This window comes from Cyrtonyx montezumae, unplaced genomic scaffold (genome assembly GCF_038088225.1).
Source record: "Cyrtonyx montezumae isolate F1298 unplaced genomic scaffold, pur_monq_1.0 scaffold_2, whole genome shotgun sequence".
In the NCBI taxonomy this organism is placed as follows: Eukaryota; Metazoa; Chordata; class Aves; order Galliformes; family Odontophoridae; genus Cyrtonyx; species Cyrtonyx montezumae.
In genome coordinates this window covers 45153570-45174447 of record NW_027071936.1, presented here as the reverse complement: position 1 = coordinate 45174447, position 20878 = coordinate 45153570, and the positions used below count along the sequence as shown (strand labels likewise).

Here is a 20878-nt window from a genome sequence, read left to right as displayed (position 1 = left end):
TGTTTATATAGTCATGAGGAACACGTATCAGGTCAGTATGCATGTTCTGAGTAAGGACAGGAATGTGCATCTATGAGACAGCAAAAGGCCTGACCCTCAAGTTCCTTCATTAAATGCTATAGGGCCAACACAACATGATATGACATTTAACTGACTTCAGAAAACAGAAAATTTGGGAATTAAAATCTCCTTGAAATCAACTCTGAAGAAATTATTGCATTCAAAAAGTTTGTTCAAGTCTGACCTGTTTTTTTCAAGTTTCACTCTCTTGAAATAAACATCTGAGTTTGAAGCTCATGCTAACAGTGTTCAGAAGTCTGTTTTTGAAGAATATTTTTCGGTAACATTTTTCATCTCCAAAATTGGTAAGCCTTTAAAAATAAACTTCACAGGAATACAGGGAAAAGGAAACAGTGCAGAAGCATAAAAATAGACTCAGGAGTCCAATAACAAACTATAAATCATTCATTTCCATCACACACAGACTTGCAACATCATTTCTGCTTTTACTAAAGAAATGAGTTCAGAATGCTTTGGGACAAGTTCATTCCTTCCAGACCTAAAAGCAATTAAGCTTGGTCCCATGACAGTGAAATCCCAGGAGACAACGGTGTAAATCAGTTTTTCCTTGATCTCTAGCAACTATGCTAACAGTAGAACTTCTAGCACAGTAGTGGCAATACAGTACATGTCATTTTGTTGTTGTTGTTTTAATTAAAAAATAAGAAACACCACCTGGCTTAAGAAATCAAATGCTATTATTTAGCTATGGAAAAAAATGGACAGTCTACTGTCCCACATTCTTTGTGTACCACAAATTTGTAGTGAAGCAGGGATTTTAAACTCTGGTAATCCAGCACTGATTAAGCAGTATACATGGGGAAAAATCAGATTCATAAGACATAAGATTCAAGATTATTCTTTCAGACATAGAACTAAAATATTAAGGAGAAAGACCATATTACAGATCAGGTTGGAAAGCAAAGTACCAGTCAAATTAGCTTCTAAAGACTGTTCTGTGCAGCAGGGCATGAGGACAGAAGAGATCATCTAGTCATTGAAGGCACTGCCTGATAGCTAAGTCTTTAACACATTGATGGGTTCATTCTCTACATATGTCCCAGAAAAACAAAGACAAGTTTTAACACAGGCAGAGTATCAGTCCAAATAATGTTATTCCCACTGTTGTACAAACTCATAGCTTTAATGTATAAACCTTCCAAATGCTAGCTTGCTTCCTCAAGCATTTTCAAGATCCCCAAATCTGTCAGCAGACTGCAAAATCTACCTCAGATATATTAATTTACCAGTGGAATAGAGCTGTTCACACCTTAAGCTTCCTAGCTTTAAAGTCAGATGAAACTGCATGTGGTCTGTTGCTGAGGGATTTTGTTTGTTTTAAAATAGCTTATCCAAAATGTGTGTAAATGGTTTAGTACAAGACCAATACACAGCAATTCTGAACATGAATCAAAACAAGTATTTTAAACCTATGCTCTTACTACCTGAGAAAACTACTATTTTTTTCCTTGGGATATAATTACATTTTATAAGTACATCTAGTATTATCTGCTATAATGAAATTTAGTTTTCTACAGACCCAAGTAAAACCTGACTGCCTCCAAAACAAATGCTTTTTAACACTTCTCAGAGTGTCTGAGGTACTGTATTAAACTGTATGTTGCAAAGTTAAGATTAGCCAGACAAACTAATGACACTAATACCTCTGTGCACAAGAAGAACCACATGCTGATATAAGCATATTTTGACTCTTGCTAGCAGCAAAGAGTGACATGTAATAAACTCCTCAGGAGCACCTCTATCCTTTAAGTAGAATTGGAAGCTAGCAGAACAACATAGCTAAAATACTGAAAACTGTAATGATATATGGTAGGAGAGCAAATAAGAAGAAAAATGGAAGTGGGTGGACAGCAACCAAGGAGTGATATCAAATGGATTGGCTGGGAAAGCAAAAAGAGCAAATGAATAAGGAAAGAGACAAATGAGATGTAGAAAGACACAGGAGATAACATTGCCAAGAATTCATCTAAAACAGTAGTTCTTGAATCATTGCTCAGTCAAAGGAAATTACAAAACTAGTCTGACATGAAGAGCGAATTATGATGCTGCTGTCAGTGTCGTACTTCTTGAGTGACATTGCCAGGAGAGCCAGTCATAACTGAAAGTTACTGGCCTACCATATGGTGAGTACAAGTGCTGGAATGATTTTGTCTGATGAATAGGAGAAGGAATGCAGGTGCTAGCAAGGACAGAGGAATTGAAAAAGGGAGGGAAGGAGAATCACCAGTGAGCTCAACTGGAAACAAGATCAATCCCTTTATTATCTGGTTCATACTCTGAGGTAACTATCTATCACAGTCTCACAACCTGCAGCACTATGAAAGCTGAAAAGCATTTTGATAAAGAGCCCCAGAATCTTTTCCAGAGTTGAGATGAGCTCCTGTGCAGATACATAGGTAACATAAAAATGACATCTACGGAGGACATGAAAGTTTCATCCAGCATTCTTTAAAAACTTCCTGAAATTGTCACTGATTAAGAAAGAAAATTCTACATAGGCAATAAGTGCAATGAAAGGAAAACAGTGATGGCTGAGGAAATTCTGAGGTATAACTGGAATGCTTTGGCATATTCGTTAAAAAAATCATAAAAGATAACATGCTGTATACATAATCTGTAATATCTTGTCTGTATTATCAGTCCAAGCTCCAAGCAGAATACATAAAGGGAAAGAAAGTTTCCTATAGATATCCATTCTAAGTGACTCTCACCAAAACACAACTAAGTACAGAAGAGATGGCAGGTACAGACAGACATAACCTCCTCCTCCAATCTCTAATTCTGCAGGTAAAAATAAAAAAGTTTTACAAGATTTTTTCATTGAATATGGTGTAACATTAGCCTTGCATGACGCTGATTTATAATCCATGCAGGAGAAAAACTTGTCTGACAGACATTTGTAACAAATCCAGATCCAGATTCTGAAGAATGAGGCAAGCATTGGAACGGCAGTGGAAGATTTGGGGCTTAGAGGAAAAAGTTAAAGGAGTGCTTTTGTTGAGTAACGCTACACACACACAAATACATAAATAAATAAAATGGAAACTATTTGTATAAACTGAAAACATACCGTGTGTGGCTCCTCTATACTTCTTTCTCTTTGTATTGGAGCAACTGGAAATTCAAGGAGGGATTTTACTGTCTTCCTTTTGGCTCTCTCCATTTGAATATTAGTAAAATAGTTCACAGCAGCAAACTCAATAAGAGCAGAAAACACAAAGGCAAAGCAGACCGCTATGAACCAGTCCATGGCAGTAGCATAGGATACTTTTGGCAATGAGTGTCTTGCACTGATGCTCAATGTTGTCATCGTCAACACTGTGGTTATTCCTTCAAAGAAACAAAGCAAAAGGACTGCTGAATGTAAGTAAATCAGAGAGAGAATATAAAAGTAGACAAACAGCTTCAAACAAAGAATTTCACATCACCTAGGAGTGATTTAAGGCACTTTGCACATCTGATTGTAAAACCCATAATTATAAATGAAAATGCAGTTACACTGAACAATATTATAACAAAAGTCACTCCAGTAAATGTGGCACTTATGATCTTGACACCAAATGGAAGAAAACAAATCTATTTAGTTTAAAATAAAATTACACAAATGAATGCAATCTCACATTTAAATCAATGCAGGAAATACTGTATAAAATAACTCGTCTACATTTTTCCAGCACTGCAAATGATGTACTGTGTAATTCTACTGACATAAGAGTGAGATACAGATGTTGCCATCAGACAGTGCAGCCTGTGTTCACTTGATAAGACAATCTTAAGAACTTTTGAGATCCTATACTCGGCAACCTGCTCTTAAAAATGAACTGCCATGTAACGCAGGAAAGAAATAACTGACTGGTGGAGTTCAGACAACTCGTCTGTGGAGTTCATTTCTCTGTTAGGTTAAGAAAATGGAGGAAAGCTTTTCTGTGCAACTTATGAATATTGCATTAAATTTAAGTCATGGTAACCCCCATGTACTAATGAGCAGTAGTTATACACACGCAACAGGTAACCAGTTTTTAAAAGAACCACACCTTCACTAGACCATCAACAGTGCACATGAAGAAAAGGTAGAAGCCTTCATTTCACATTTTTTATGTCAAATTTTGTAGAACTTCCTATAACAAATAATTTGCTAAACATTTGATGTAATTAACTTGTTTAACAGGCTGACTGCAAGAAAAGCATGACTTTTCCTTTTATGGTTTTGGAAAGCTACCTATTATCCTGATCATGCTCATAATCCAGATGCCACTAAAACACGGCAGATTTTTGGGTGCTAAGGAAAATTCAAATATTACGTTAACAGCCCTGTTAATTAGTAAGTCATAAGGTTATCTTTTAAATCCTTCTGCTACAAGTCGACCAATTAAATTTAATTAGGATTTCATCTTCTGAAAGAACAACTTCAATTAAAGTATACATGCATGAACACTGAGCTCACAATGCGACCACTTCATGGTAACTCTTCAAGAGCTAACATTAACTATACAAAAAAAAAATCATTTTTTTCTCTGATCCAAACTATTCCAATCATAGTTAAAACATCAAGAACCCCATGTCTCCCACATATAAACTACCATGTACAGGGTGAACACTGCTCAAGTGCTACCACAATAATCTCAGGGAAGATTGGCAAGAGCATAAATCTTCACTTTTATGAAAGCAACACTGTACTCATTTTAATTCAAGATGAAATAAAATGTACATACAGAAAAGAATTCAAAATAACTGAGTTGGCCTTCAGACAGAACCTTCACACACACTCTTTCCTAAAGAGACATATTTCATTAAGGTAATCTATCAAGAAAAATCTTCACCTAGATTCTATCATACAGAAAACAGAACAAAGTGGAAAGACGGGCTCATCTTCCCTTCTTAAGTTTTTTATTGTTGTTTGTTTTTCAAAGACAAATAAAAGGATCAGTATCTACTTCGTAACAGCTCAAATAGCATCTCAGAGCAAACACAGCAGGATAAAGAACAGATGCAAGCTTCTTCAGTGGGAAGGTGTTGAAAAAACACACTTCTAAAGATGTTTAATTCTGAGAAAAAACTATGGAAAGTTACTTTATCCTGGAAGAGACACATCCCTGATTACCCTATCCTTCCTGATTCTACTTTTGTTCCCTTTGAGCAAACAATTGTGTTTTAAAAAGACATTTACTTAACAGATTTAAGAATAGGTTGAAATTGAATGACCAATGAATGATTCACCAAATATATGGAGGAGAGAGCAGAGTATGACAGTATTATACCGTTTATTGTCCCAGTCTCTCTCAGTTTTTTCCTATTAAACAACTCCTCTGATAGACTTACGGTTGCCACTGCAGCTGTCCTGAGATATGTGCCAATGGCAGGAAATTGAGTTCTGGTAAAAAGTTTATATATATATATATACACATATATATGTGTGTGTGTGTGTGTGTATACATGCACACACATACAAACACATGCATATATATACACAAGAATTGTAACTATCCAGAGCTAAATACTTGCAAGCTTCTGATCAGTAACAGATATAATCATAGAAAATATATACATATTGAGTGTTTTACTACAAAAAATATATATATTTTAAAAACCTGACTGGAAAAGAAAATGCTCTCTCTCTCTGTCTTTAAGAGACACCAGTCTTCCGCAATTATCAGATGCATGTATCTATAGTTCTGACTGGTGTACCTTAGTGTAGAGCAAATAATCCCCAAGGATGATACTCAAAAATAGTATGGAAGATGGTACATTTCAGTAGGTCTATATTGATGGCACACAAATAGGAAGCAAAAGAGGGCAGCTCACCTTTAGGATGATGGCTCGCTGCAGACTCCACACGAGAGAGATCTCCAAGAAGAGATCCTTCCCTGAACGGTGGTCAGCCCTTAAATGGGGTTTGGGAGAGGTGGAGCCAGGCTCCACCCCTTCCAATCACACGGGTATATCACCTTCACTTGTGGCCCTGTGGCTGACTCGGTGCTCACCTCGGGTGGCTAATCAGTGGTTCAGGCCATGATTCATCAGTTCCCATACACTTAGCAAGTATTATTAAATTTTTATACTTAAAAATTCTGGCACCAGAGCATGAAGCTTTTATAAAGTATAAACTACTACTTCACACGTAACAACACAGTCAAGCCTGGCTAATATGTGATAAACCAATGCAATATCTTCACAGCTCCCAACGCAGCCATGCCTTTTCTGGCTCACTGGCAGCACTTCTACCCAGCTTTTTTGGACTATGGTGGTCTCAAGTTTCACAAATGAACCTGATGGACATATGCTGCAGTTCTGTGCATTCTTTATCAGACTACTCAGCATTCACATTCTAGTAATATGGTCATTGTTTAGTCAAATAACTGAACACAGATACATTACTAGAATTTACTTTCATGTCCAAACCCACCTTTTTTTTTTTGTTTGTTTTTGTTTTTTGGGGGGGGAGGGGAAATTGTGCTGGAAGACAGTTCACAACAAGCTATTCCCATATCAGGGATACTTCAAAAGAGCAATAGAACAATTCACCAGCAAGATAAACTGTTCAGGCATCATACAGCAGGTTTGTAAGCATGAGTCTAAGTATGTATTCTATTCAAGTGGCATACTAGAGCTACTTATAAAGACAGATGTTCTCTGAATGCTATCTCCCAGCCTCACACTTTTAACTTGCTAAACATTCAGAATATATTACAAAACCAAATTATTATATCTTCGTTCCATGTGAAAAGCATCCATAGTTCACCATGTGCAAAATCTTTTCCATAGTAACAGACATCTTGACAGGCAGAAACTCCCTAGATTGTTCCTTGTGTGTCCTTCCTCTATTGTCTTTGCCAAATTCTCTGCAATCATGCATTGTCCAATGGAGAGATCTTTTGTTCAGCCTCTTCTGACAGTTCCTCTGGAAAGTCAGTATCACAGCAGATACCCTGGTTTCATTTCTACCTCTTGCCTGAAATATTTCTAACTTCTTTTAAAGTTGCCTTTAGAAAACAGGGTCCCTTCTGGCATTTGTCAGAAAACTTTTAAGAAGTACTTTTACCCATACTGTAAGACTTTTTTTTTTTTTTCAAAGGCATATTAGAGACTAAATGCAATTTAGTGGATGTCCAAACTTAATATTTGTTCCCAGTTTCTTATATGGATATACTGACATAAATTTATATTACTGTGTAATTTGCACATTTTCACTACCACATTCTGTCTATAAATACCTTTCTGGTTTATGGCTATACTCACTTCAAAAAGTGCCATTACTCAACATTACTGAAAAGACATCTGAAGCAATAAATTTGTTTGCCATATATACTGCAGAAGTTGAGAGACACTAGAGTTCTTACTAGGTTTTATAGCTTGTTTCTTCTTGTTTCTAATGGTTAGTCTTGTCTAGTCTGTGATACTGAACAGTATTCAGACTCTACTTACAAGTTTGGATAAGCCATCATGCAGAAACATTAATTCTGTAACTCACCAGTATCCAATTTTAGCAAAGCTTTTTCTGTAGAACATTCTTCTCTTGACTAGTCTTGCTTTTCACTAGAGTATATTATAAAATCAAGATGTTTCTCTATGAAGACTGCTTTTAAAAATGTTTTTATCTTATTTCTTTGTTAGGAATCATATTTCCATTTAATTCCTTTAATTACATACACTTTGTCTTTCATTGAAGCTTTTCAATTTTTCATTTTCAGTGTTCACTTTAGCATCACATTTAAACTGTACTTTGATTAGTTCACTTTTAATATCTTGCAACCATTTTTCTTTATTAATTCATTTTCATTACCACAGTAGTTGGTAGGGGAAAAAATCACTAAACATGAAATTACAGCAGCAGAATCTAAGCCTTACTCATTGCAAGCTTCTAATTATGAGATAAATGTACAGATATCTACATGTCTCGCACATTCCTGATCAAATTATTTTAAAAGGATTTTAGAAAATATACCTTCAAGTATTGCACTACTGCTCACTGAAGGATAAAATTGGTCTGTATATAGACTGGGGACTAGACTGGATTACCTCAGGCCAGGTTTTCTCAGTCTGCTATCCCAAGCACCTAAAATCCTCACCAATGTGCACACACTTGCCATAGGCAAACAGGTTATTCTCTGGTTAAATATTCCAAACTTCTTTTGATTCTAAGGTCTCACAAACTACTTTCTTTATGCACTGAGAGTAACAGTTCTTCTAAATTTACCTTATTTCCTTGCATCTGCACTAGTGAAGAGGCAGTACACCTGTGACCTTAAAAGATCTGTTCTACAGAAAATAATTAAATGAAGTACGATAAAAAGTGGAAAACTGAAATAATTACCAAATACAGTTCTAGCTGGAACAGATTCCTTATTTATCCAAAATGAAACTTGAGAAAGGATAACGGTCATAATGCATGGGATATATGTCTGAATCATAAAATAACCCATTTTCCGTCTGAGGTGGAAGTAAACTGTCATAACAATATATTCACCTGAAAAAAAAAAAAAAAGTATTTTTCTGACTACACAGTTTTTTTGGGTTTTTTTATGCCACAGAGTAACTGTTTTAGACTATCAACTAGGATTTCTTAAGATTCAAGCAACTTAACATGTATAGAAAGAAATGTGTCTTATGAGGCAAGAACAAAGGCAAGATTTAAACAAAAAAGTGTTGGAAATAATGGGTACTTATAGTATCATTCTTAAAATGCTATAAAAAATACTGTAAATGTACAGCTAAGTCTGGATCACTTTTTATAGTGCAAGTATGATTTCAAAATTCTTTTTGTATCTGCTGAAGTTAATAGTCTAGGTTTATATATCAGCACCACTATGATAATGAGACAAATACAAAAGTCATTAACAATAATTTCAAATAGTGAAAGTTTAGATGAAGTATTGCTACTTTAAACATAACAATTACATTTTTAGCAAAAACAGAGTAAACTAAATCGTAGTAGTACAGGAAGAACTCTGTAGAGATGGTAGGTCAACTTCTAGGGTACTGCAAAATACTCTTACCTTTAAGAAAAATCCCCACAAAGCAAATATATGTGTTGCATTGCTCTGTTTGATTGTGACCATCTTAAAACACCCAAATTTGCTGATGTTTAGAAAATGATTCCAATTTTTAAAAATATTTTGGGAGTATCTTATCAGCAAACTGCTCATAAGTGATACTTCACTCATTTAGGATGCCTGTAGTTGTCATTTGTGCTGTAAGTAGTAAGGCAAATCAGCAGAAGTATCTATTGTGACTAATGCATTCGTGCCTATGCTTATCTGACTAGAGGGTTTTTAATGGTTTTAATAACCCATTCTGTATGCTCTACTTTTATCCTGAGCTGTTTGTACCACTAAACAAAGGCTACAGTGCTCAAAAATTACTTCCTCACCCAGGCATCCTCTTGACTCTTCAAACTGCATTTTAAGCAGTGATTAAATACTCATTTTGTCCCTTGGAGTAATGATCTCATTCTAGCTTTCTGAAAGACCTTTGCAATCCACAATAATCAATCTGCAAATGTAAATCTGGACAGAAACCTAATTCAGATTTATGCTCTCAGCCCCTAATATGTAGTCTATGACATCCAGTAGAACACATTACATAAAAGAAAGAAAAAAAAAGCCTAGAGCAGTATTACAGGGTTAGTTTGACTCAAATTGACTCTCACTGATGAGATTCCTACCTGTAATAGACTTAATGGTTTCACTGGATACCGTATGCCCTAGCAGGTCATACTGAACTAAGCTGGAAGACTCCTCAGGAACTTCTACTGACTTCTCAGGTCCTTTTGTCCAGGTATAAATCATTTCACTCTTTGGATATGCATCTACAACACAGCACCAGTTTGCATAAATAGGAAACAAATTCTCATACCTTACTAATGCCCCCACCCAAATCTACTGAAATCAAACAGTAAGATGCACAGTAACAACTTCAGAAGACAGCCTCCACATTACCCCAAAAATAAATTGGAGCTAAGGTAAGTACATCAAACATTATACACAAATTATATTTGAATGCGAAGTCTAAACACTTCTTTCTACTTCAGCCCTTAGTGAACATGGACAGGTTATCTTTAAGTTATTTTACAAATTTCTATCCAAAATTTAACATTAAAATATACTAATATTCAAAAATAGCATGAGAAGGAGGATACATTTTGGAGATGCGGTGCACATTTCTTTACACGAAACAATGATTGTTCTAAAAGCAGAAGTATAATTTCTTCTGCCAGAAACCAGAGGTCAGTAAAAGATTCAAAGCAATCCAGAAATAAGCACAGCCAAAGAAATATTGTAACATTTAATACAAAAGACATCACTTAGGGCTAGCATTAAATCCCTATGCAGTCCAAACTCCTGTTAAAATTAAATCAAAACAATCCTGCATTTGAAATTGCAAATTCAAGTTTCACTGAAAAAGATACCAGATTAGTGTCAAACACAATTTCTACTGATTTGTGATTTGGCCTTAAGGAATACGTCCATGCAGAAGTCCCCACAATTGAAGCTTCCCTAGTACACATCTGATACCAAAGCCAGTTCTAGCAGGATGTAGCTTCCAATCTCACCATAACTGGGAAGAAAAGCCCTATCAGAGCAGAATCCTTAATATCCCACTTTTGCTTGGCTACCCAGCTGTATAACTTAAATGTATAAGCTAAGGGGATAAGAGGCCTACAGCAACTTTTAACTTCAGAATTCAGGGGTCAAGAAAAACAAGATTACTGTCCAGCCACTGACTATGTCTCAGTGAAAAGCAGAAGCCAGTGACCAAGGAGGTTTAGAAGAGTGACAAGACAGATAATGAAGCACAACAACCATCTCCAGGCAGTCACAGCAATCTCTGCTGTGGATTAAAATCAGGGACACGTAACTACCTTCCTCTGTTGAACGCAATATGTCCCAAAACATTACTTCTAGCATAAGTCAGGTGTAGGATTTTAGATAACCTCCACACTTCAGAGCAGAAAAGGACAGTCATCTGCACTGAGATTTTTCTCACTTTCTCTCACCAGTCTAAAAACTATCCAGCCTGTAGTTGTCATGCTGACTCCCTTTTTAGGCCAGGAGATAGGACATAAGGTGAAGAAAGTTCAGATCATCACATTTAACATAAAATCTATCAGGACATGAGCCCAACACCAATGACTGTAAAGAAAGCCAAATAACCAGCTTCCCTAGGCACAGTTTACCCGACTGCAGTAAGCTGAGATGGATCCCACCCTCTTCTGCAGAGTATCTCTGAGTTCACTGAGTGTTCAGGTTCATCCCTAGGAACCAAGAAAAGCTATAGACTTGAAACAATAGTGTAGCCAGCCAAACAGTGGATTTAACACGGTATCTGAAACACTGCACGCTTTTCAATTCTCTGAATGGGTTTAATTTTTCAGGTCCTAAATAAAATTCCCAAGGAACGTAACAGGAGTTTTGTCTGCATATGGATTGCATACTAACATTCAAAAACATCAGTAATTGCTCAAAATCTACTTCTACTATTTAAATTCTGTAGTTGCAAGAAATTTCATAATTGTAACTTACAACTCCCAAATTTGAGAGGACAAGCATGACCATCCATGGGAAAATCCACTAATCTCATGGGACACTCTGCACTTATTGTAAGCCTATAATGGAACAAATTAAATAGTCTCTGGTTGCCATTTTGTCTAGGCAGCATAACTTTTGCATACAGTAATTTTTAAGAAGCTGAAAGAACAAACTAGATACCTCATTGTATACAGGATGGTCCCATTCCTCATTATTCTGAAGAGTTTATTTGGAGCCGTCATATTATGTGCAACAGACTTTTTCCCATTCCTGAAGAAAGTGTCAGGAGTCCACACCTTTGAGACCATCAAGTTGTTAAGTCTTAATATTTCAATAGGGCCATCATATTTTAATCTTTTGTCTACCCATGTCTGACGGAAGAAGACATCCATTGTATACTCCTGTATTTTGCAGAAAAATTGCAGAAAAATAAAGATCACATTTGCTTGTATAAGTGTTTCCTGTAAAAAAAAAAAAAAAAGAAGAAGAAAAAAGAAAAGAAAAACAAACAAAAAAAAAGAAATCCCTCAGGAGCAAATAAATTAGTAGAAAAGAAAATGCTAAGTCCACTACACAAACATATTTTTACCAATTAAATCGTGTTGTATATTCCTTAATAACTTAATTTACCACATCAGTCATATCAATAAATTGATACATGTGTTCAATCATTAAGGAATAATTAATCTAATTAGATTGCAGGAAGCAGGCAGCTTAATTTGTAGTCAAGCATATAACTGGAAACAAAATGATCCGTGACAATAAATGTCAACAAATTTTTAAGGAAAAGATAGCCAGCAGCAAAGAAAATTAATTAAATAGATAAACTAAAATATCAGGACAAACTATTACTTCCACTTTAAAGCCAAAAAAGGAAATTTAACTTCAACTGATCAAAGGTAAACTTTTAGTGGAGGAAAGGTAAACATTTCCATTTTCATGTCCACAAAACACATAGAATGAACTATACATAGACTTGCATAAGTACACATTTATTTTTAACTACATAGTTATTCCATTCAGTTCCTCAGAAAAGTCCTTCAAGTGCTCCAAAGGAAACACACAAACAACTGCAGAATTGCAGACACAAGTACACCATGAGAAATCACACACAGATTAATTGACAAAGGAATGAATTTCTTATCTTGGGAAGATAAAGCATTTCATAGCCAAAGGAAACAATCACATGGCTTTGGAAAAGGTAGCATAGGAAACTTAAGTACCTTGCAACTTAAAGCTACAACTCTCTGTTAAGCCAAATAATGTTTTTTTATTTCATTTGAAACCCTTCTGAATATTATTACCACTTAAACTACTTGTATGGCCATATCTATCCACATGGGCAAGGATGCATCTCTACAAGTTCGATGCATCTTAGAATTATATTTGTCTTCTTTTCTGTGGATGTATTCTCCATTGTGCTTTATAGTTGCGCAGAAAAATACAGAGTCGCCTGAAAAGGTGACTAGCCCGTGAGAAAGAGCTCATGTTAGCTTGGGAATACAAGTAAACCACCTCTAGCTTCCGCATGGAGAAGAAATTTGCTCTGTAACTGTAACTTAAGTGCCCTTGCTTTCTGTGAATGGCCTTGACTGCCTGATATGTAATGCTTTATTGTCTCCCAGCCTTATATAAAATTGTTGTGGTACTAAGGACAGTTAACAGACACGTTGCTACATGCTGCCACTAGCATCTGCTGGGGGTAATTCCAGGATGGACGATATACCAGTCAATCACCACTAGTATTGAGATCTTGGCAGAGACTGACTAGCCAGCTTCCCCCAGTAGTATGTGTATCTCTCTATTAAACTGATGAATGTTAACTTTCCTCTGTGTACTTTTTTCAGGATTGGTAAGCCTAGTACAGAAGCACTAATGCTTTTGCATTACAATAGTGAATCTATGAGAAGTCTCTCCTCTCTCTAACTTCTTGATAGTAATTTTGTAGCTTGTAGTAGCAGTTTCCATTATCAGCACCTAAGTGATAGATTTTGTAAAACGAGAGTTCAACCGTTCTCATAACTCTGAGTATCAAACTAAACCAGCTCTCCTAAAAAAACGTTCCAATCATCCTCCATTATGAAACCCTTACACACTGCACTTTCAGCAAGGTTTATGAATGCAGCCACAATGGATAAAATGATTCCAAAACCATTTCAGGAACCCTGAATAGCCTCCTAATCAATCCCTAATAACAAAACAGGAAACAACTGCTGTGAATTCTCTTTTTGCCCATACCTACCTTCTTTTCTTGTTTTCACTCCTGCTTTCTCCAAGGAAACCAATATTTTCTCATGAGGTAGAGCATAAAATGCTTCACTGCAGCCCTCAATTTAGAGTTGAGGCACACATTACTAGATTTACTATTCCAGATTCTTGTACCCTTTGTCACATTGAACAGCATCATACTGTGCATAATAACTATTGAAGGTATAAGATGCATTTCTACATGAGACTGGTATAGGAAACTAGACTTTGAATAAAAATATCTTGCTGTCACATACCTTTCCCCAGGATAGAACCAGTCAGGTACACCAGAAAGTGCAGGATAGCACCATGTTTGAAGGAAGTTACTGCCATGAAACAACCTTTCCCTTAAAGGCATATAAATATAAAATGTATATATGGCCTTGTCATTTCCATGTTTTTATAAACTATCCAAGAAATGAGAAACCGTCATGTGATTTAAGGGTATGCTGCTGGCACATTACACTGGATTTGACCTCAAATACAGTTGCCTTTCAGGTACAAATAACAATATGTCCAAATGTAACGTTTGTCTTCAGTGAATAGTTCATGCATGTCATTTTGACATTCAATTTCTGCAGACAGTTATGAAAACTCCTATCAATCAAACATTTGCTGAAATTGATGCTGAAAGCGGCCCAAAGATCAACAAAGGGAATTCATCTGAAATGAAAATGTCAACAAGTATTTGTGAAATTATGTCATTACTATTCACCTGAGAATAATGTGCATTCAAGAAATGAAAGGCAATTTCAAAGACATTACATGTTTTCCCAACAGTATGCTTACTGAGACATTCCCCACAAGGCCCGATTCTGTCTCTACACCATAAAAATCTGTTTTAAATTCCGGGAAGTAATTTCCTTAAACCAGACAAAAAACAGCACAAGTTCAACCAGAATCAGGCCTGCTGTATCTAATTATAAGCTATAAATTAAGCTGTTACTAATCTTGTCTACTTTGTATGATTGACAGAACAGTACAAAGATGTGAATTAAGTGTCCACTCCTTACTGCAGTTAATGGTTTCTCAGAAAAAGGAAAGGACATTTTTATTCCAGCAATACATACCATTTCTACATCAGAAACAGGTCCAAAACTGGTGACATAGATATCTGTTTTGACTTCAGTAACAGGACCTAACATACGAAAAGGAAGTAAGAAAGAAAATGTAAATTCTGCAGGTCAACAATTGTCATAAGTATTGCTGGCATGTGAACAGTTATTGCTTTGGGGGTTCTGTGGGCAAACAAGAGCAAAATGCAAATACAGGCCATTTCAGATATTTCTCTAATAACAAGCACTGCTCTACTGTCTTTACCTCACAAGTAAATCAAAGGCATGCAAATTTCCATTTAGAAAACCAACCGTTGACTGAGCAGATAAGAAAACAGGTACCAGCAAATTAAAAGGCTTATGGAAAACACCACACTGATTAACAAACACATAATTCAAGAAATCCACATTCCCCACAGTCCCTATTGCTAACATTCAGTCTTACTGGTAATAACCAGATTACAGATACTACTATGCCACGAACTGGGCAATTTACTGTTGCAGGAACAAGAGCTGCATCCACATCCAGAGAAGCAGTTAAGTGATTTAACACTGACAAAGTAAGAGATGGGTATCTTATTATCCTTGAGGGTCTGAACTTAGGTTCACATGCTACTGCATAGCCCATCTTGCAGGAGCTACTGTTATTTATGACACAGAACACCAAGGTTTTGAACATTCACAGCTGGGAATGGCAAGCAACCATCAGAGAAAGCAATTTCATGTCAACATGATCAGTTCCTTCGAGACAGGACAAATAAACATGAAATATAAGAGTAGCATCACTCTACAGCTGGGTAATTACACACAGGATTTACGTCCGTTCGCAATGTAAAAGGCTACAAAGCTGCTGATTATTAACAATTATAGTTAAAATACTGTGATCAAAGCATTACCTAATGGCTTAATTCAAGTAATGAAGACACAGCACAAATTTATGAAAAACTGCTGGCTTTCTTACTGAAGAGTATCAGTTTGAAAACACAGTCCAGCCAAGTTTATTAGAAAACTTAACCTTCTACAGCTGGCAATAAAATGTAGGGCAACCAATTTTAAATATGAGTGTTTGTACTTCCCCTTCAATGGATGTTCAGAAAGCATCTAACCACCATAAATCTTCAGGAACACCAAAGAAGTATTTTTAACATACTGGTGTGTATTTTTATGTCAATGAAATAGAAGGAGAGTCCTACACACTGCAGTGGGAATGGTTAAGTCTGAATCACTGCCTGCAAGATAATATGCTTTAAAGAAGCTCTGGAAGAATTAAAAGCAACCCCTGCAAAAAGCCAGAATAGTTCAGTGCTTGATAGAAACGCTACATGTGGGCTGCAGAAGTGATGCCAGGCCCTAACCCTGTGAAGAGGAACATAAGACAGCTCTCCCATGCATTTAATACCAACATATGGGTTGAACTACAGCAGAGCTCCCAGTAAAAGACTTTGGACTCCATTATCCTTTCGTCTCCATAGGCAACTGTCACCACAGAGATCTCCACTGTATGTAAACAGTCAAAACCTGCACAAGCTCACTGCAGATTGCAAATTTTGCCATCAAAAGTCACACAAGCAACTGCAAACATTAGCAAACAAGTCTGTACAAACGTTTCAACACGCAAAGTACAATTTAAATGCTAAGTGCAGTTACTGTGACTGTTATGAGATCAGTCTCAGGATACATGAAATTACATTACATCACTCCCCACATCTACATCTGAAATAAAAAAATAAATAAATAAGTGACTGCTATACACTTTTTTTTTTAATTTTTTTTTTTTTTTAAGAACAGTTTGTGAAAGATTTGGTGCTTTCTTTTCAAATTTTTGCCAGCTGCATGAAAAGCAATTGTATGAAGCATGTTCTCTGGTTTAATTCCATAGCAGAGGACATCTGCTACATGCAAAATTTCTCTTGGGAATTTAGAACTGGGTAGGTCATTTCTTAAAATAAATGTGGAATTCAAATTCTTGGACTACATTCTTTATCCAGAGACAAACACAATGAATGCAACAGCACATAACTTTTATATTCCTCCAGTACCATATTTGAACCTTGAAAAGGGAAAAACATAATTCCAGAAATGAGGAGAATGCTGTTTCTTTGTCTGTTCAGCAGATACTCTCTGCTGAGACAGCCAACAAGGCTGACAGTGGTGCCAGTTTTCACAGCGTGGGCACCTGTCTACTAAGAACTGGACCAAGAATATCAGCTAATTTTATATAGGTCACTGAACAACAGACAGATGGTAATGACTTCAAGCATTGTGAACCTGGGCCAAATTCAAACCAGTCAACTACAGGTATATAACACCATATCCTGTTAACAAGGATTTGAATCATCTGCTCTCATCAGCTGAAGAAGACTGGACAATTGCCCAAGAAAAAACATCACCTTCACTTTATAATGCTCACAGCCCATCCATTTGTAATCTAAAAATATTAATAATAATTACAAAATCTATTATGCTGGACAATGGAATCTTGAAGGATATGTATGAGGTGCTTTTTAATAAGAGAAGATAATAATGTAGATACTCCTCTTTTCTCCAAATAGAAAATTGTCTTGCCTTCTTCATATATATTCTGCATCTCTTTCCTGACTACAGTCACTCCTCTTGCCTTGACAGGAAGTAAAACTTCAGAAACACTCATAAGTTGAACACTGCACAATGTAGAAGAGGTAGAAATGCTCTCACACACTCTTCTTAAGGGAGACAGTGGCCAACGTCTCCTTCAGGTATCCTGCTGCAATTTAACAGTTATGAGATCAGGAGAAAGAGGAAGAAAAAAGAAGAGTAAATGAACATGGTCCTGATCCTTCTACTCATGAGCCAGCATGCATAGCAACTTCTGAACAGAAAGCTGAAGTGCAACTGCCACTTCGGTAGCAGACAATGAGGTTTCATGCCAGACTGTATCTCAGAAAAATGAGCAGAACCAAGGGAAAGAGAGCACCAGCTTTCACTAACTGATGGGCAACACCACCACAAGGAGTCAGGAGGATGCTGTGGGTGATACAGAAGGGATTTTTAAGACCTAACATCAGAGGATTTCTCAGTCAGCCTAAGAGCCTTGAACAAGAAGCAAGTCATACAACATCATCTTCCTTTAATTTTACTGAAAAGCAAAATTCCAAAAGATCAGAGATACACCTAGCAGAAAAAGAAAAAAAAATCATTAGAATCAGCAGATAAAAAAAGCACTGCAAGGGATGCTCTTATAACTTGCCCCAATTGCTGCATTCCTTCTTGGTTTGCTAAATGAAGTCTTGGTTTGCTAAATGAAGTGTAATGAGTTAGCATATAACATAAGTTTTAAAAGACACCACAAAATATTAAATATATAATCTCAATAAGTGATCCTCCCCCTCTATTCAGTATTGGTGTGGCCACACGTGGAATACTGTGCCCAGCTCTCAATCCCTCATTATAAGAGACCTGGACATACTGGAAAGAGTTCAGCAAAGGGCCACCAAGGTGACAGAGGGCCTGCAGAACCTCTCATATGAGGAGAGGCTGGGAGAGATGGGACTGTTCAGCCTGAGGAAGAGGAGGCTCAGGTGAATCAATGTCTATAAATACCTGAATGGAGGATTCAAGGAGAATGAAGCCAAGATGTTTCCAGTGCTGCCCAATGCCATATAATTGGATCCACACTGAATCCAATAATTGGATCGCACAGGCCCTCACTTCTGTCAGGAGTTTGTCATGCAAGGTCTAAAACCACAGAAGTGTTAAAATGGCAACTCAGATTCAGGCCTTTTATTCCAAGCGAATAATGCTCTTATATCAAAAAGTCATCTGAAGTACTACAACCATTCTGAATCTAATCACTGGTGGAAAGGTAACAAGAGATTTACAGAGAAAATCGAGGTTTTGCAATTTTCCAGAGAGTTTTTTTTCTTTTTTTTCTTTGTTTTGTTGTTGTTGTTGTTGTTGTTTGTTTTTTGTCATATGCAAAATTTTAAAAAGAGATAAAAACTGAAGTGAAGGCATAAGTGGTTTTCCTTCAGAATTCTACACCTGAATCAAAAGAGCACTTGGATAACATGAAGTTTTACAGCAGATGATGCTTCTCATTGATTACACTGCAAGTAACTTCCGCAACATTCTGTGCTTATGATCTGTTAGTCTACAGGATGGATATGACTAGGAAATCCACATACACTAAAAACTTCATTCTGAAATCGAGGACAGAAGCAAGATAGCTCATACAGAGTAAAGAATATAACTGACTTCATCCATTACAATATTTTCAAAACATCATGCAGCATTACTTCATTCATTAGTTCCTAAATACTTTTCCACTACTGAAATTCAAACTGCTATGCATATAAAGTCTTCCTGACAGCACTTGAGGGTTTTTTTTCTCCACATAAAACTGCCTATTCTGCTCCATTTAACAAAATTTCTTGTTGAAATCTCTTTGCTTCTCTCTCCTTCTAAGGATTTAGATTCCACCCATACAAAGTCCAGGGAAACTTTCAACCTCTTTCATTAACCTTTCTGGTTTTGTTTATTACACTACCAAACCTTGCAACGATTAATAACTGAAAGCAACTTGTTGGATTTTCTAACTTCTTTCATGAAGCAGCTTTGTAACACAGTGTTCACCAAATAACATGGGAAACTTCATTCTTCTGTTTACCCTCCCAGTATGCAATGCTACTATACAGCATATAACAGAACAAGATCTATATTCTTTATTAAGGTACAAAATGTTACATGCTCAACCTCTTAATAACCACCAACAACATGCGATCAGTTTTAAAAAATCTCCCAAATTTAATGTTTTCTACTTGACATGTAAAAATCTTCATGAATTGTTATTTATAGTAACTCCAGAATATGCCAGCAAACTTCAGAATAAGGCTAGCTCCCCAAGTCTGATTTTAAACACCACTTGCACCAGAATTAGAAGGGTTTTCATTGATTTGAAGATTGAAATCAGCATCAGTCAAACCACTGTGAGGCCTTTTGTTCTTAAAATAAAACATTTCATTTTGAGCCACGTGCAATCTAGATGGTGAATCAGCTTCAGGAATAAAACAAAAATAAATATCCTGCTGCTCATCATAAAACAGTTTTAGTGTTACCAAAACATACTACACTTTCCATCTCTAAATATTCCCACTATGATGACATCTGTTTGCTATGCTCTATAATGGCAAGTGACCCACTTCCAAGAAATAAGTCCCATTGGACAAAAAGACTTATCAGCAAAAAGCATATAATATAGTAAAAACTTAATCTGGATAGCATATTATTAACTAATCCTCAGATGATGTTGAGTTGTATTCAAAAGGTCATACCTGACCACGATAGGGGAAGTTTGTTTTCTGGTTGGTTCTGGTTTTCAGTTATTGTTTTTGTCAAATCAGGTGACAATAGCTTGCACTAAGGAGCTAGGGTGCTAGGCCATGTTTTCAAAATTGAAGTAGGTTTTCCCATGTGTTACTTAGAAGTTCAAAACTTAAAGGCAATAGATTTAGGTACTATAAAAAAGAAAGAAGTAAGAAAATATGTAATATTCATTTCATGAAATATACACCTGGAGATGTTTTCCTCAGACTGAAATCTGAAGGTTTTTTCCTTGTATTATTTACTTCAATACTGAAGTTATAGAAGTTCAAGGAGATTCAAGAAACTTTTCCTTCTTGATAGCATTTTGCTTAAAGTCTGCAGCACTTACTGTAGAAAAAGGTCTACTTCTGCAAAATATCCTGCAAGTGACAACTGTATCAAAATAAAAATCAACATAAACTGTATGTCACATTACATATTTAGTAGTTGTTTAATTTTAGAAATCTGATAATGCTCATAAAGCATATTTGCTAGATGACTAATTAGTTGGCATTCAACCTAAAATGGTGCCAAACATAGCACATCTCTTGTATGCATGCAGAAGTGTCTGTAACCTCTCTGCAGAGACTAGATGGAAAAAGAATACATGTTCTTAATGATTCCTCTGGG

General features: G+C 36.2%; 1 protein-coding gene across 1 annotated transcript in view; it reads right to left on the bottom strand.

The window, feature by feature from the left end:
* The window catches only part of GABRA4 (gamma-aminobutyric acid type A receptor subunit alpha4), a 34848-nt gene that overhangs the window by 12707 nt on the left and 1263 nt on the right, over positions 1-20878 (bottom strand). Inside the window, exons 3-8 of the mRNA XM_065737070.1 lie at positions 14924-14991; positions 11787-12007; positions 11601-11683; positions 9743-9886; positions 8393-8545; positions 3152-3411 (exon numbers count right to left, since the gene is read on the bottom strand). Coding sequence (XP_065593142.1) covers positions 3152-3411; positions 8393-8545; positions 9743-9886; positions 11601-11683; positions 11787-12007; positions 14924-14991 — 929 coding nt within the window. The remainder of the gene's footprint in view (positions 1-3151; positions 3412-8392; positions 8546-9742; positions 9887-11600; positions 11684-11786; positions 12008-14923; positions 14992-20878) is intronic.